We start from the raw sequence: 11,729 nt of genomic DNA on the forward strand, positions 1-11,729 counted from the left end.
GCGGGCTTCAAATAATGGCGTCCAGAGTCTGCACATCACCCTACTCCGCACAGCTCCTTCCACCGTGCGGCCAGCGCAGCTCCTTCCGCCCCGCGGCCAGCGCAGCTCCTTCCGCCCCGCGGCCAGCGCAGCTCCTTCCGCCCCGCGGCCAGCGCAGCTCCTTCCGCCCTGCGGCCAGCGCAGCTCCTTCCGCCCCGCGGCCAGCGCAGCTCCTTCCGCCCCGCGGCCAGCGCAGCTCCTTCCGCCCCGCGGCCAGCACAGCTCCTTCCGCCCCGCGGCCAGCGCAGCTCCTTCCGCCCCGCGGCCAGCGCAGCTCCTTCCGCCCCGCGGCCAGCGCAGCTCCTTCCGCCCCGCGGCCAGCGCAGCTCCTTCCGCCCCGCGGCCAGCGCAGCTCCTTCCGCCCCGCGGCCAGCGCAGCTCCTTCCGCCCCGCGGCCAGCGCAGCTCCTTCCGCCCCGCGGCCAGCGCAGCTCCTTCCGCCCCGCGGCCAGCGCAGCTCCTTCCGCCCCGCGGCCAGCGCAGCTCCTTCCGCCCCGCGGCCAGCGCAGCTCCTTCCGCCCCGCGGCCAGCGCAGCTCCTTCCGCCCCGCGGCCAGCGCAGCTCCTTCCGCCCCGCGGCCAGCGCAGCTCCTTCCGCCCCGCGGCCAGCGCAGCTCCTTCCGCCCCGCGGCCAGCGCAGCTCCTTCCGCCCCGCAGGCAGCGCAGCTCCTTCCACCGCGCGGCCAGCGCAGCTCCTTCCACCCCGCAGCCAGCGCAGCTCCTTCCACCGCGCGGCCAGCACAGCTCCCACTTTTCACCTACTGGTAAGCTATATTCGCCTTATAAGACGCACCCCTCATTTTCCTCCCAAATTTTTGGAAGGAAAAGTGCGTCTTAGACTGAACGCATTTTTCGGATTATATCACTTTTTATTTTCTGTTTTATTGCCAGGTATTTGTAATGGTAAAATGAACGGCATTTGGAAAACCCCTTTAAATATGTAACCGGGCCGATGCCTTTTTCACCCTATTTTTGTTTATATCCGGCAGGTAACATTGTTGGAATGGGTCAGTGCATCCTCCTCGGTCTGACGGTCGTCATCAAAAAGAAGTTCTCCGCCTCTCGGTTTTGGGACGACTGCGCGAAATATAACTGCACGGTGAGGATCCGCCACTTCTTTCCGTCGCTCCCGTTCACCTCCCCGGTCTTTCTGACGTGGCTGCTTTTTGCATACAGATTGTCCAGTACATCGGTGAGATCTGCCGCTATCTCCTGAACCAGCCGGTGCGGGAGGCCGAGTCCCAGCATAGGGTGCGAATGGCGCTGGGGAACGGGCTCCGACCCGCCATCTGGACGGAGTTTATGTCCCGGTTTAGGATTCCGCAGATCGCAGAGTTTTACGGCGCCACGGAGTGCAACTGCAGCCTGGGCAACTTCGACAACAACGTAAGCGCGGCTCGTGCGGGTGTATACGGTGGCGGCAGAGTGACACTACTACTAATCCTACTAATCATTACTTGTCACTCCTAGGTCGGATCCTGCGGATTTAACAGCCGCATTTTACCCTTTGTGTATCCCATCCGGCTGATGAAGGTAAATGAAGAGACCATGGAGCTGATCCGCACTCCGGAAGGCCTTTGTATCCCCTGTCAGCCAGGTAGGTGCATATATTTATACCTGATCCATGCGTATTATGACCCCGCTAGAGGATTAATAGGGGTTATATACCACTTTGACCATTTCACAGATTGCTGGGACCTTCACTGATCATGAGGACCCCATGCCCCCCCATGTAAATTGATCACACATTCCTAGTTATCACACACTTATCAGCTGTACTATGGACCAGTCAATATTGTTTTGCTGCAAATCTGGAATTGATATTGCATCTGGAATCCCATTATAGTATGAGGATGCACTTACAGCTTCTCAGCCTCACTCTTTACCTAGCAGCGCCCTCCTCTGGCGGATTGACAGGTTAGTGCCCGTGCAGCAGAGCAAATGACAAGTCAATCCACTAGTGAAGGGCACTGTTATCTTACCCCCTTTCCCCCAAAATCATTGGCCAGTTTGATCCCTTTATGACCCCAAAGCACTGTTCCAGCAGAGATATATGACGAGCCGACGCACTTACAGCTTCTCAGCCTCACGCTTTATTTCCTACCTAGTAGCGCCCTCCTCTGGTGGATTGACAGTTAAGTGCCCGTGCAACAGAGCAAATGACGAATCAATCCACTAGTGAAGGGCACTGCTATCTTCCCCCTTCATTACCCAGATTTCCTTTAAAGGGACCCCCCCAAATTCGTTCATCAGACTGTGTAGCCCTTTAAATAATCCAGTCTGATCCCTTTATGACCCCAGCGCACTGTTGAGATATGACAAGACGACGCACTTACAGCTGCTCAGCCTCACGCTTTATTTCCTACCTAGTAGCACCCTCCTCTGGTGGATTGACTGGTTGTTTGCTCTGCTTCACGGACACTAACCTGTCAGTACGCAAGAGGAGGGCGCTGCGAGGTAGGAATTAAAGCGTGAGGCTGAGAAGCTGTAAGTGCGTCGTTTCGTCATATATCTCTCTGTTGAAAACGTGCGTTGGGGTCATAAAGGGATCAGACTGGCTTATCTTTTAAAGGGCTACACAGTCATGGGAAAGATTTTGGGAAGCCCTTTTAGGGAAATCTGGGTAATGAAGGGGAAAGATAAGTGCCATTCACTAATGGATTGACTCGTCATTTGCACTGCTACACGGACACTAACCTGTCAATCCGCCAGAGGAGGGCGCTGCTAGGTAGGAAATAAAGCGGGAGGCTGAGAAGCTGTAAGTGCGTCGTTTCGTCATATATCTCTCTGCTGGAAACGTGCGTTGGGGTCATAAATGGACCAGACTGGCTTATCTTTTAAAGGGCAACACAGTTTGATGAATGATTGGGGGGGGGGGGTTTCACGTTTAAGGAAATCTGGGTAATGAAGGGGGAAGACCCTCACAATTAGTCTTCTGAAGGACACAGCAGGCGCCTACGTCTTTGCACTCACCACATCTTGTCCCATTAATGGCCATTTGTGGTCCTACGGGTCAGTCCCATTCCAGTGCCAGGTACCCTGACCCTCGCACGTATGTGGTATTTCGATCTCCATCGCTTTATGATGAGTGGTGGTCCTGAGTATGGAGGACCTGGCATTTACTTGTATGCCATCTTGTATGACAGGAGAGCCCGGGCAGCTGGTCGGCCGCATCATCCAGTCCGACCCGCTGAGAAGGTTTGATGGTTACGTCAATGAGTCCGCGACTAGCAAGAAAATCGCCAATAATGTGTTCAAACCTGGGGACATGGCGTATCTCTCCGGTAAGAGTCATGGCCAAATTATGGAGCCGTCTTCCCATACCGGGGCCGTCTGGTCCTCACCACCGTCTTGTCCTCTACAGGTGATGTGCTGGTGATGGACGAGCTGGGATATATGTATTTCCGGGATCGTACGGGAGACACGTTCCGATGGAAGGGAGAAAACGTGTCCACTACAGAGGTGGAAGGAATCCTCAGCCGGCTCCTTCAACAAGCCGATGTGGTGGTCTACGGAGTGGAGGTGCCAGGTACACGGCTGCTGCTCGGTCTTCTGGGATCTCGGGCCTTTGGGCTCAGGACTGGATTAACACCGTCTCCTTATTGGTTTTCTCAGGAACGGAAGGGAGAGCCGGAATGGCGGCCGTCGCTGACCCCGATCACAAAAGCGATCTGGTAAAATTTGTTAAAGACCTGAAGAAGTCGCTGCCGGGGTACGCGCATCCGGTCTTCCTCCGATTACTGCCCAAAGTGAACAAAACAGGTGAGCGCCCCCTACTGACGACGGGACTATGGACGTGGGCGCCACCATAGATCATTCCTGGGGCCCATCTTCCAAGTACACGGTTATCATTGCACACAAACCACCCATACAAAATAGATCCCAGCGGTAAGTGAATAGATCCCAGCAGTGAGTGAATAGATCCCTGCGGTAAGGGAATAGATCCCTGCGGTAAGGGAATAGATCCCTCGGGTAAGTGAATAGATACCTGCGGTAAGGGAATAGATCCCTGCGGTAAAGGGAATAGATTCCTGCGGTAAGTGAATAGATCCCTGCGGTAAGGGAATAGATCCCTGCGGTAAGGGAATAGGTCCCTGCGGTAAGTGAATAAATCCCTGCGGTAAGGGAATAGGTCCCTGCGGTAAGGGAATAGATCCCTGCGGTAAGGGAATAGGTCCCTGCGGTAAGGGAATAGGTCCCTGCGGTAAGGGAATAGGTCCCTGCGGTAAGGGAATAGGTCCCTGCGGTAAGGGAATAGATCCCTGCGGTAAGGGAATAGGTCCCTGCGGTAAGGGAATAGATCCCTGCGGTAAGTGAATAGATCCCTGCGGTAAGTGAATAGATCCCTGCGGTAAGTGAATAGATCCCTCGGGTAAGTGAATAGATCCCTGCGGTAAGGGAATAGATCCCTGCGGTAAGGGAATAGATCCCTGCGGTAAGTGAATAGATCCCTGCGGTAAGGGAATAAGTCCCTGCGGTAAGGGAATAGGTCCCTGCGGTAAGGGAATAGGTCCCTGCGGTAAAGGGAATAGATCCCTGCGGTAAAGGGAATAGATCCCTGCGGTAAGGGAATAGATCCCTGCGGTAAGGGAATAGGTCCCAGCGGTTAGTGAATAGATCCCAGCGGTTAGTGAATAGATCCCAGCGGTAAGTGAATAGATCCCAGCGGTAAGTGAATAGATCCCAGCGGTAAGTGAATAGATCCCAGCGGTAAGTGACCTGGCTGTAAACTCATTTAGGGCCCAATTTGGGGCCCTATTTTTATTTTTGGGTGTCTGAGAGGTGTATGGTATCCTGGTGGGACCCTAATTCCTGCAGAGAAGTCGTAGGGTACATAAACCCAGGGGGAATCTAATCTTGGCCCCCCCCACCCCCGGTCTCATCACCCTCATCACCCCCTGTTTGGCTGCAGCCGTCATCAAGGACAGTGTGTTCTGCTCCTATTGAATAGTGAAGGCTGCAGACAATCAGTGGCTGCAGGTGATCGGTGGGGTACACAGTGCTGAGATCAGAGAAGAGGTATTGGGGGGGGGGGTATTTAATAAAGGGCTGTCCAGTCCAGACAACCCCTTTTTAAAGGGGGAGGGACAGATACTGGTTCTTTCGAGCCAGCTGCTATCTGATGTGTATTTGCCTCCTTAAAGGGATTGTTCACATTGATGGATTATCCTTAGGATAGGTCATCAATGTCTGATCAGCCGGGGACTGACACCCCGCACCCCCACCGATCAACTGCTCTCGGTCCCGGCGCTGCTCCGTCTTCTGATAGCGGCCGGGTACAGCACATCCGGCACCCATTCATATCAATGGACGGCGGATGTGTAGTACCCGGCCGCAGCCACTATAAGAAGCCGGAGCTGAGCAATTCCTCCTGTTGCCGCTGGGGTCGAGAACAGCTGATGAGCGGGGGTGCGGCGTGTCGGACCCCGGCTGATCAGACATTGATGACCTCTCCTAAGGATAGGCCGTCAATGTAATAGCAGTGGACAACCCCTTTAAAAGGGGTTGTCTGGACAGCCCCTACCCCTAACAGCTGATTCAGACCCCGGCTAATCAGACATTGATGACCAATCTTAAGGATCGACCTTCAATGTAAACATTGTGGACAACCCCTTTAAGGAGGCTAATGCACATCAGATAGCAGCTGGCTCAAAGGAACCAGTGTCCCTCCCATCCCCCATTACACACATTACACATGGTCTTTGGGCCATGTCTGCATAGGTAGGGGTGGGTAATGGGCTTCCAGAAGACCCCCATACACGAGTAGCCAATCACCAGCGGCCTCCCGCCTCGCCATGTACAACCATATTGTATTTTTCCTTCAGCCTCATCGTGCACTTCCTTCGTTCGGCCAGCAGATGTCACCGTTGGCACACAGTAAATCATGCGTGTCCTTCCCCCTCCGACATCCCCATCTCCCCCCACCCTTGGATAACTGCGACCTCCCTATTGAAATCATCGGGGTCCCGTCTTTCCCATTCATTTTAAAAACTCGCCATAAATGCGTTCTCATTTATTGTCTGCACAGGAACATATAAATTCCAAAAAACGGACATGAGGAAAGAAGGCTTCAACCCCAGCGTGGTGCGAGACGCCTTGTACGTCCTGGATTCCCAGCAAGGAAAGTACATCCGCGTGGACGATGAAACCTATCACAAGATCCAATCAGGGAAGCTGAAGCTGTAACCTCCATTTTTATTTTTCTTTTTTGTTTTTTTTTTTCAAGTTTTTATGCTTTTTTTTTTTTTACCTTTTTTTGGCTTTGACGGGATATTTTTATTTTTATTTTTTTTTTATTTTTTTTTTTTACATTGCCGGATATTCTAGTCACATACCAAAGTATTACAGAAAAATCGAGGCGGCATGTGAGGGATGCGGGGTGCGGACCCCCACGTTTAAAGGGACATGTTTAATTTATTTTTTAATAATCGTTCATCTCTCAAACACTCCGGGCAATGACGAAGGGAATATGATGCACGCTTCCGTTTAGACAATACTGTGATCTGCCGAGGGGGCGGCGATGGTGACTCCATATTGGAAAAAACAAGATGGCGGGACTATTTTGGATAAAGCTGTGAGCGCTTGTACATAGATCCGGACTTTTCCCTTCACGCCGTCTGCTGTTATATTCCGGGGTGGGGTCAATGGTCGTCTACATGTTACCTTTGTCCTCAATTTGTTATCAAGCCATACCCTCCCGAGCGGCGTCCATGCTGGCGGCGTCCATGCTGGCGGCGCCCGGGATCCACCCCATAAAGTCCCTGGCTGGACGGGTACAGAGACGGCTGGCGTTCTTTTACATCTTAATCCATGTTTTATTATTTAAATCCTCGTCTTGGACTAGAATAATAAGTCTTTTTTACTTTTCTTGTTCTCCTCTGGAGACTACCGCAGTCTTCCTGTGAGATGGTTTCCGTGCAGTCACAGATTCCTATGAATTATCACGTCTCCTTAGTGCATGGATTCTACAACCGATGCCCATAATACTGCAGAACGGTATTTTTAATGTGCGCCGCCTTTATCTTTGTGGGTTTTTTTTTTTTTTTATCACAATTGACTAAATCCATCTGAGGCAATTTTCTGACTTCTAAGACCCTTTAAGACATCCCTGCCCTTCCACCCAAACCTTGTAGAAAGCATGGTACAAGCCTAATATGTCCAGAAGCCCAAATGATGTATGCTCTATATATTGCCATCCACTGTTTTTCAATGAGCAGTTCCTCATCATCTGCATTCTTCCAGCACAATAGGTGCCAGAACTTCCTTTCCTTCACTTCTTTGCATTATTGCTGCTGGCATTGTGTAAAGTTTAGCTTGCCCTGAATTTAATTCCCATCTCTTTTCCTGCATGAGGTTTCCTAGACGGGGACCCACTTCCAGTAGATGGGGACAGGGACTCTCCCCGCTTCTTGTAGAGATGGACAGGCACCCTTCCATGCTTCTTGTAGAGATGGACAGGCACCCTTCCATGCTTCTCGGGAGAGACAGGGACTTTCCCCTGCTTCTTGTAGAGAGGGACAGGGACCCTTCCTTGCTTCTCGGGAGGGACAGGGACCCTTCCTTGCTTCTCGGGAGGGACAGGGACCTTCCCCTGCTTCTTGTAGAGAGGGACAGGGACCTTCCCCTGCTTCTTGTAGAGAGGGACAGGGACCTTCCCCTGCTTCTTGTAGAGAGGGACAGGGACCTTCCCCTGCTTCTTGTAGAGAGGGACAGGGACCTTCCCCTGCTTCTTGTAGAGAGGGACAGGCACCTTCCCCTGCTTCTTGTAGATATGGACAGGGACCCTTCCTTGCTTCTTGGGAGGGACAGGGACCCTTCCTTGCTTCTCGGGAGGGACAGGGACCTTCCCCTGCTTCTTGTAGATATGGACAGGGACCCTCCCTTGCTTCTTGTAGAGAGGGACAGGGACCCTTCCTTGCTTCTCGGGAGGGATGGGGACTCTTCCATGCTTCTTGGGAGAGACATGGACCTTCCCCTGTTCTTGTAGAGAGGGACCGGGACCCTCCCCTGCTTCTTGTAAAGACTGACAGAGACCTGCCCCCGCTTCCTCTAATCCGTCCCATGTTTCTGCTGCTAGGAATGGATTACAATTGCAGCAGTGGGCAGCATTCTTCGGGGGGTGTTGGGGGTAGCCCAGACCCTCCTCTTTAAGGGGGATTTGCTTAGCTCCAGCCCTTCTGTCTGATCTTTGGTCCTAGTCCCCAGCGTTACGCGCCCGTGGCCCGTCTTTATACTGCCGCTCATTATATCAGATGGACCAGTCAGATGCCCAAGGGGCCCTTTAAAGGGAAGCTCCATTTAGTTCATACTATCGGTGGGGATCATTCTCCGTGGCCCTCACAGTTCCCAGACTGACGGGGCCGCGCTGGATGATCTGCTGTCGGCCACCATCTTGGAATCTTATAATATCCGTTACTTTCTCATGAAGCTGTAGACTCCGTTATTCACAAACATGGTAAACTATGCAAAATGATGTCATCGCAGCCAAGAAGAGCTGTCATCCGCGGCAGCCAATCAGCTTCCTGCATCCGGGTGAGCGCACAAAGGCAGGGCACTGATTGGCTGCGGAGAGCCACATTAACGTTTTTTCTCTGCATTGTTTTGTTTGTAGCATTTTATTCTTTCTGAAGCCAAGTGATCGCCGGATACATCCGTGACCGCTCCGTGACCGCATGTATATGGCATCTATATGGAAACCCAGGGGCTGCTGGTCCCAGACCCCCCCCCCACCGTCCTTCCTATACCTTGCACGACCCATCCCCCTCCTTACCTTGCCTGCTGTTATGCCATAAGCCAATGCATCCGAGCTGGGACCCCATAGTAGTAGGGACCCCTTGGTTTGTGCCATCACCCCCCGCCCCCCCTTCCTAAATTTTGCTGCTATTGGCCTGTTGTTTGGATGATGGGATAATCCTCTACTCATAAAATAACCACTGCCCTTCTCCTCTTTGTCAAGGAGTCGCCTGACAACCAATATGGCCGACATGACGTCACTTGCAGGGGTTTCCGCCCTGGTTAAATTGCCCACGGTCCTAGGAAAGCTGAATGGCGGCCAGATTAGTTTTCACCCAGCTTTTCCGGGAAGCGGATTAATCTTCAGAAATACCTGAAGCTGAAGTTTTAAAACTTTGCAGTTCTTTATTTATTTTTTTGGGTCGAAGTGCACAAGGAGTTAATGTCATGTTGGATATATTAACCAGGGAAATAGTATTTAATGTATTTAATATATGGGGAGGGGTGAGAACCAATATTCATTTATGGGAACACAAGGGTTAAACTAATGGTTTCCTGATTTGTTGACTAATATATTATTTTTCTTTTATTTTTTAATTTAATTATTTTTGCTTTTTATTTTTATTTTATTTTGCTTTTTTTATATTTTTATTTTTTTTACTTTTGTTTTCACTTTATTTTGCTTTTGCTTTTTATTTTATTTTGCTTTTTATTTCTTTTTTTATTTTGCGCTTTCAATCTATTTTATTTTTTCTTCTTTTATTTGCTTGCTTTTATTTTTTTATTTTGCTTTATTTTTTTATTGTTTTCACTTTTATTTTGCGGTTTCATTTTTTATTTTGCTTTTATTTTTTTTTACTTATATTTTGCTTTTTTAATTTTGTTTTCACTTTTATTTTTGTTTATTTAATTATTTTTATTTTTGCTTTATTTTTTTGTTTTTCAATTTTATTTTGACTTTTTTATTTTGCGTTTTCACTCTATTTTTTTTTTCTTTTGCTTGCTTTTATTTTTTTTATTTTGTTTTTATTTTTTTGTTTTCACTTTTATTTTGCGTTTTCACTTTTTATTTTGCTTTTTTATTTTTAATTTTTATTTTTACTTATTTTATTTTGCTTTTATTTTGACTTTTTATTTTATTTTGTTTTTGGGTTTTTTTTTTCTATTTTTGTTTTCATTATTTTTTTCTTTTTTTTAATTAGTCATTCTCCCCAATCTGTGGCTTTTCAGCTGTCGTAAAACTACGACTCCCAGCATGCCCTGATGTCCGTTTGGCTGGACAGCAAGAGGTTGGGGAGCGCTGTCCTATGTACATTGCCAGTCACCAGCTCGTATTCCGCTCCATATCCATGTATTATATGTAACATATCAGAAAATGTGTATATTATCAGGTAGGTCCATATATACCGATCTCTACGGACTATACTGGTGCTGAGGTGCCATAACCCAAGGGCAGCATCACCCAGACCAGTGACAACCACTACGGCGGACATTACTGTCCCAACGCAGGTGGTCATCCCATCCAGAAGTAGGGGATGTGACCGCTCATATACCATTCAGGACCCACGGAAAGCTGGATAACAACCTCAAAAGCAATCGCCTGCTTAATCTTGGACACTGCACAATCAGATACTGTATATGTCCCGCTCCTACCCCCCGTTCTGTCTGTCCACACAAATTGTGTTACATACACTGTATGACAAAGATTTTTCATGTGCAATAAAATAAAAAAAAATGCCAAATAGTGTGGTCGCTTGTTTTTTATTTTTGTTTTTCCATATTACTCCTGTAGTACCCCGTGTGGCCACTAGGGGCTGCCGTAGGCCGCTGCACAGTCACATTTACCAGGTAATAGGAGGTGGAAACTGCTGAATTTGTATTACACTCTATGGATTTCTTAGCTTTATTTTATGGATGCAAATCATCAAAAGTGTACTTATTTCATCTGATGTAAAATCTGAAAAGCCTCATTAAAGGGATTTCCCCCAAAAAAAACAAATTAAGGACAACGGGTCTGTAATTGTCTTCCATTGAAGTGAATGAGACTGATCTGCAGTACCAGCTATGGACAAAGGTGGCGCTGTTTCTTCTTTTAAGCTAATCTTATAATCCCCCTTTAACCAGGATGGCAGAAGTCGAAGCCAACTGGGTTCTGGGAGGTGGGCGCCTGTCTGGGGAGATAATCATGCCCTATACTTGCCAAATTTGGAATGGGGAAAACTTTTATTTTGTCACCCAAGGGTACACGTCAATTTTGGGCTTGACCTGCCTTTCGGTCACCATATGTGTATTGCCACTTCTTCAATGAGGTGACCGAAATGTTTCTTGTGTGGTTACTGGGGTTCCCATGTGCCAGACGCCTCTACCCCTCCCCCTGCAATCATCTACCATCGACATGCCTTAAAGGGGTTATCCCTTAACCACTGAGAACTTCACCAACCTCCAGGAACTCTGCAGTGAGTGGACCAGTAGTGAGCATGTGCAGCCACGCTTCGTTCCCTGGCGCACGTGCCCACTTCTTCATTTCTTGTCGCACATGCTCCTGCTCCTTTCATATCCTACATGCACACTGGTCCCTTCCATTTCCTGTCGCACATGTGCACCACTTGCCTTTACCATTGTCCTTTCCTTGACGCACGTGCTCGCCTCTCTCCGTTCCCTGTCTCTTGTGCTCGCCTCTCTCCGTTCCCTGTCTCTTGTGCTCGCCTCTCTCCGTTCCCTGTCTCTTGTGCTCGCCTCTCTCCGTTCCCTGTCTCTTGTGCTCGCCTCTCTCCGTTCCCTGTCTCTTGTGCTCGCCTCTCTCCGTTCCCTGTCTCTTGTGCTCGCCTCTCTCCGTTCCCTGTCTCTTGTGCTCGCCTCTCTCCGTTCCCTGTCTCTTGTGCTCGCCTCTCTCCGTTCCCTGTCGCAGGTGCTCGCCTCTCTCCGTTCCCTGTCGCAGGTGCTCGCCTCTCTCCATTCC

General features: G+C 49.7%; 1 protein-coding gene across 1 annotated transcript in view; it reads left to right on the plus strand.

The window, feature by feature from the left end:
* SLC27A4 (solute carrier family 27 member 4) overlaps positions 1 to 7,232 on the plus strand; it is a 39,456-nt gene extending 32,224 nt beyond the window's left edge. The window contains exons 7-13 of the mRNA XM_075323013.1: positions 1,027 to 1,136; positions 1,214 to 1,423; positions 1,508 to 1,634; positions 3,184 to 3,321; positions 3,402 to 3,566; positions 3,653 to 3,799; positions 6,066 to 7,232. Coding sequence (XP_075179128.1) covers positions 1,027 to 1,136; positions 1,214 to 1,423; positions 1,508 to 1,634; positions 3,184 to 3,321; positions 3,402 to 3,566; positions 3,653 to 3,799; positions 6,066 to 6,223 — 1,055 coding nt within the window. The 3' untranslated portion in view covers positions 6,224 to 7,232. The remainder of the gene's footprint in view (positions 1 to 1,026; positions 1,137 to 1,213; positions 1,424 to 1,507; positions 1,635 to 3,183; positions 3,322 to 3,401; positions 3,567 to 3,652; positions 3,800 to 6,065) is intronic.
* The last annotated feature ends 4,497 nt before the right edge of the window (positions 7,233 to 11,729 follow it).

This window comes from Anomaloglossus baeobatrachus, chromosome 9, assembly GCF_048569485.1.
Source record: "Anomaloglossus baeobatrachus isolate aAnoBae1 chromosome 9, aAnoBae1.hap1, whole genome shotgun sequence".
NCBI lineage: Eukaryota > Metazoa > Chordata > Amphibia > Anura > Aromobatidae > Anomaloglossus > Anomaloglossus baeobatrachus.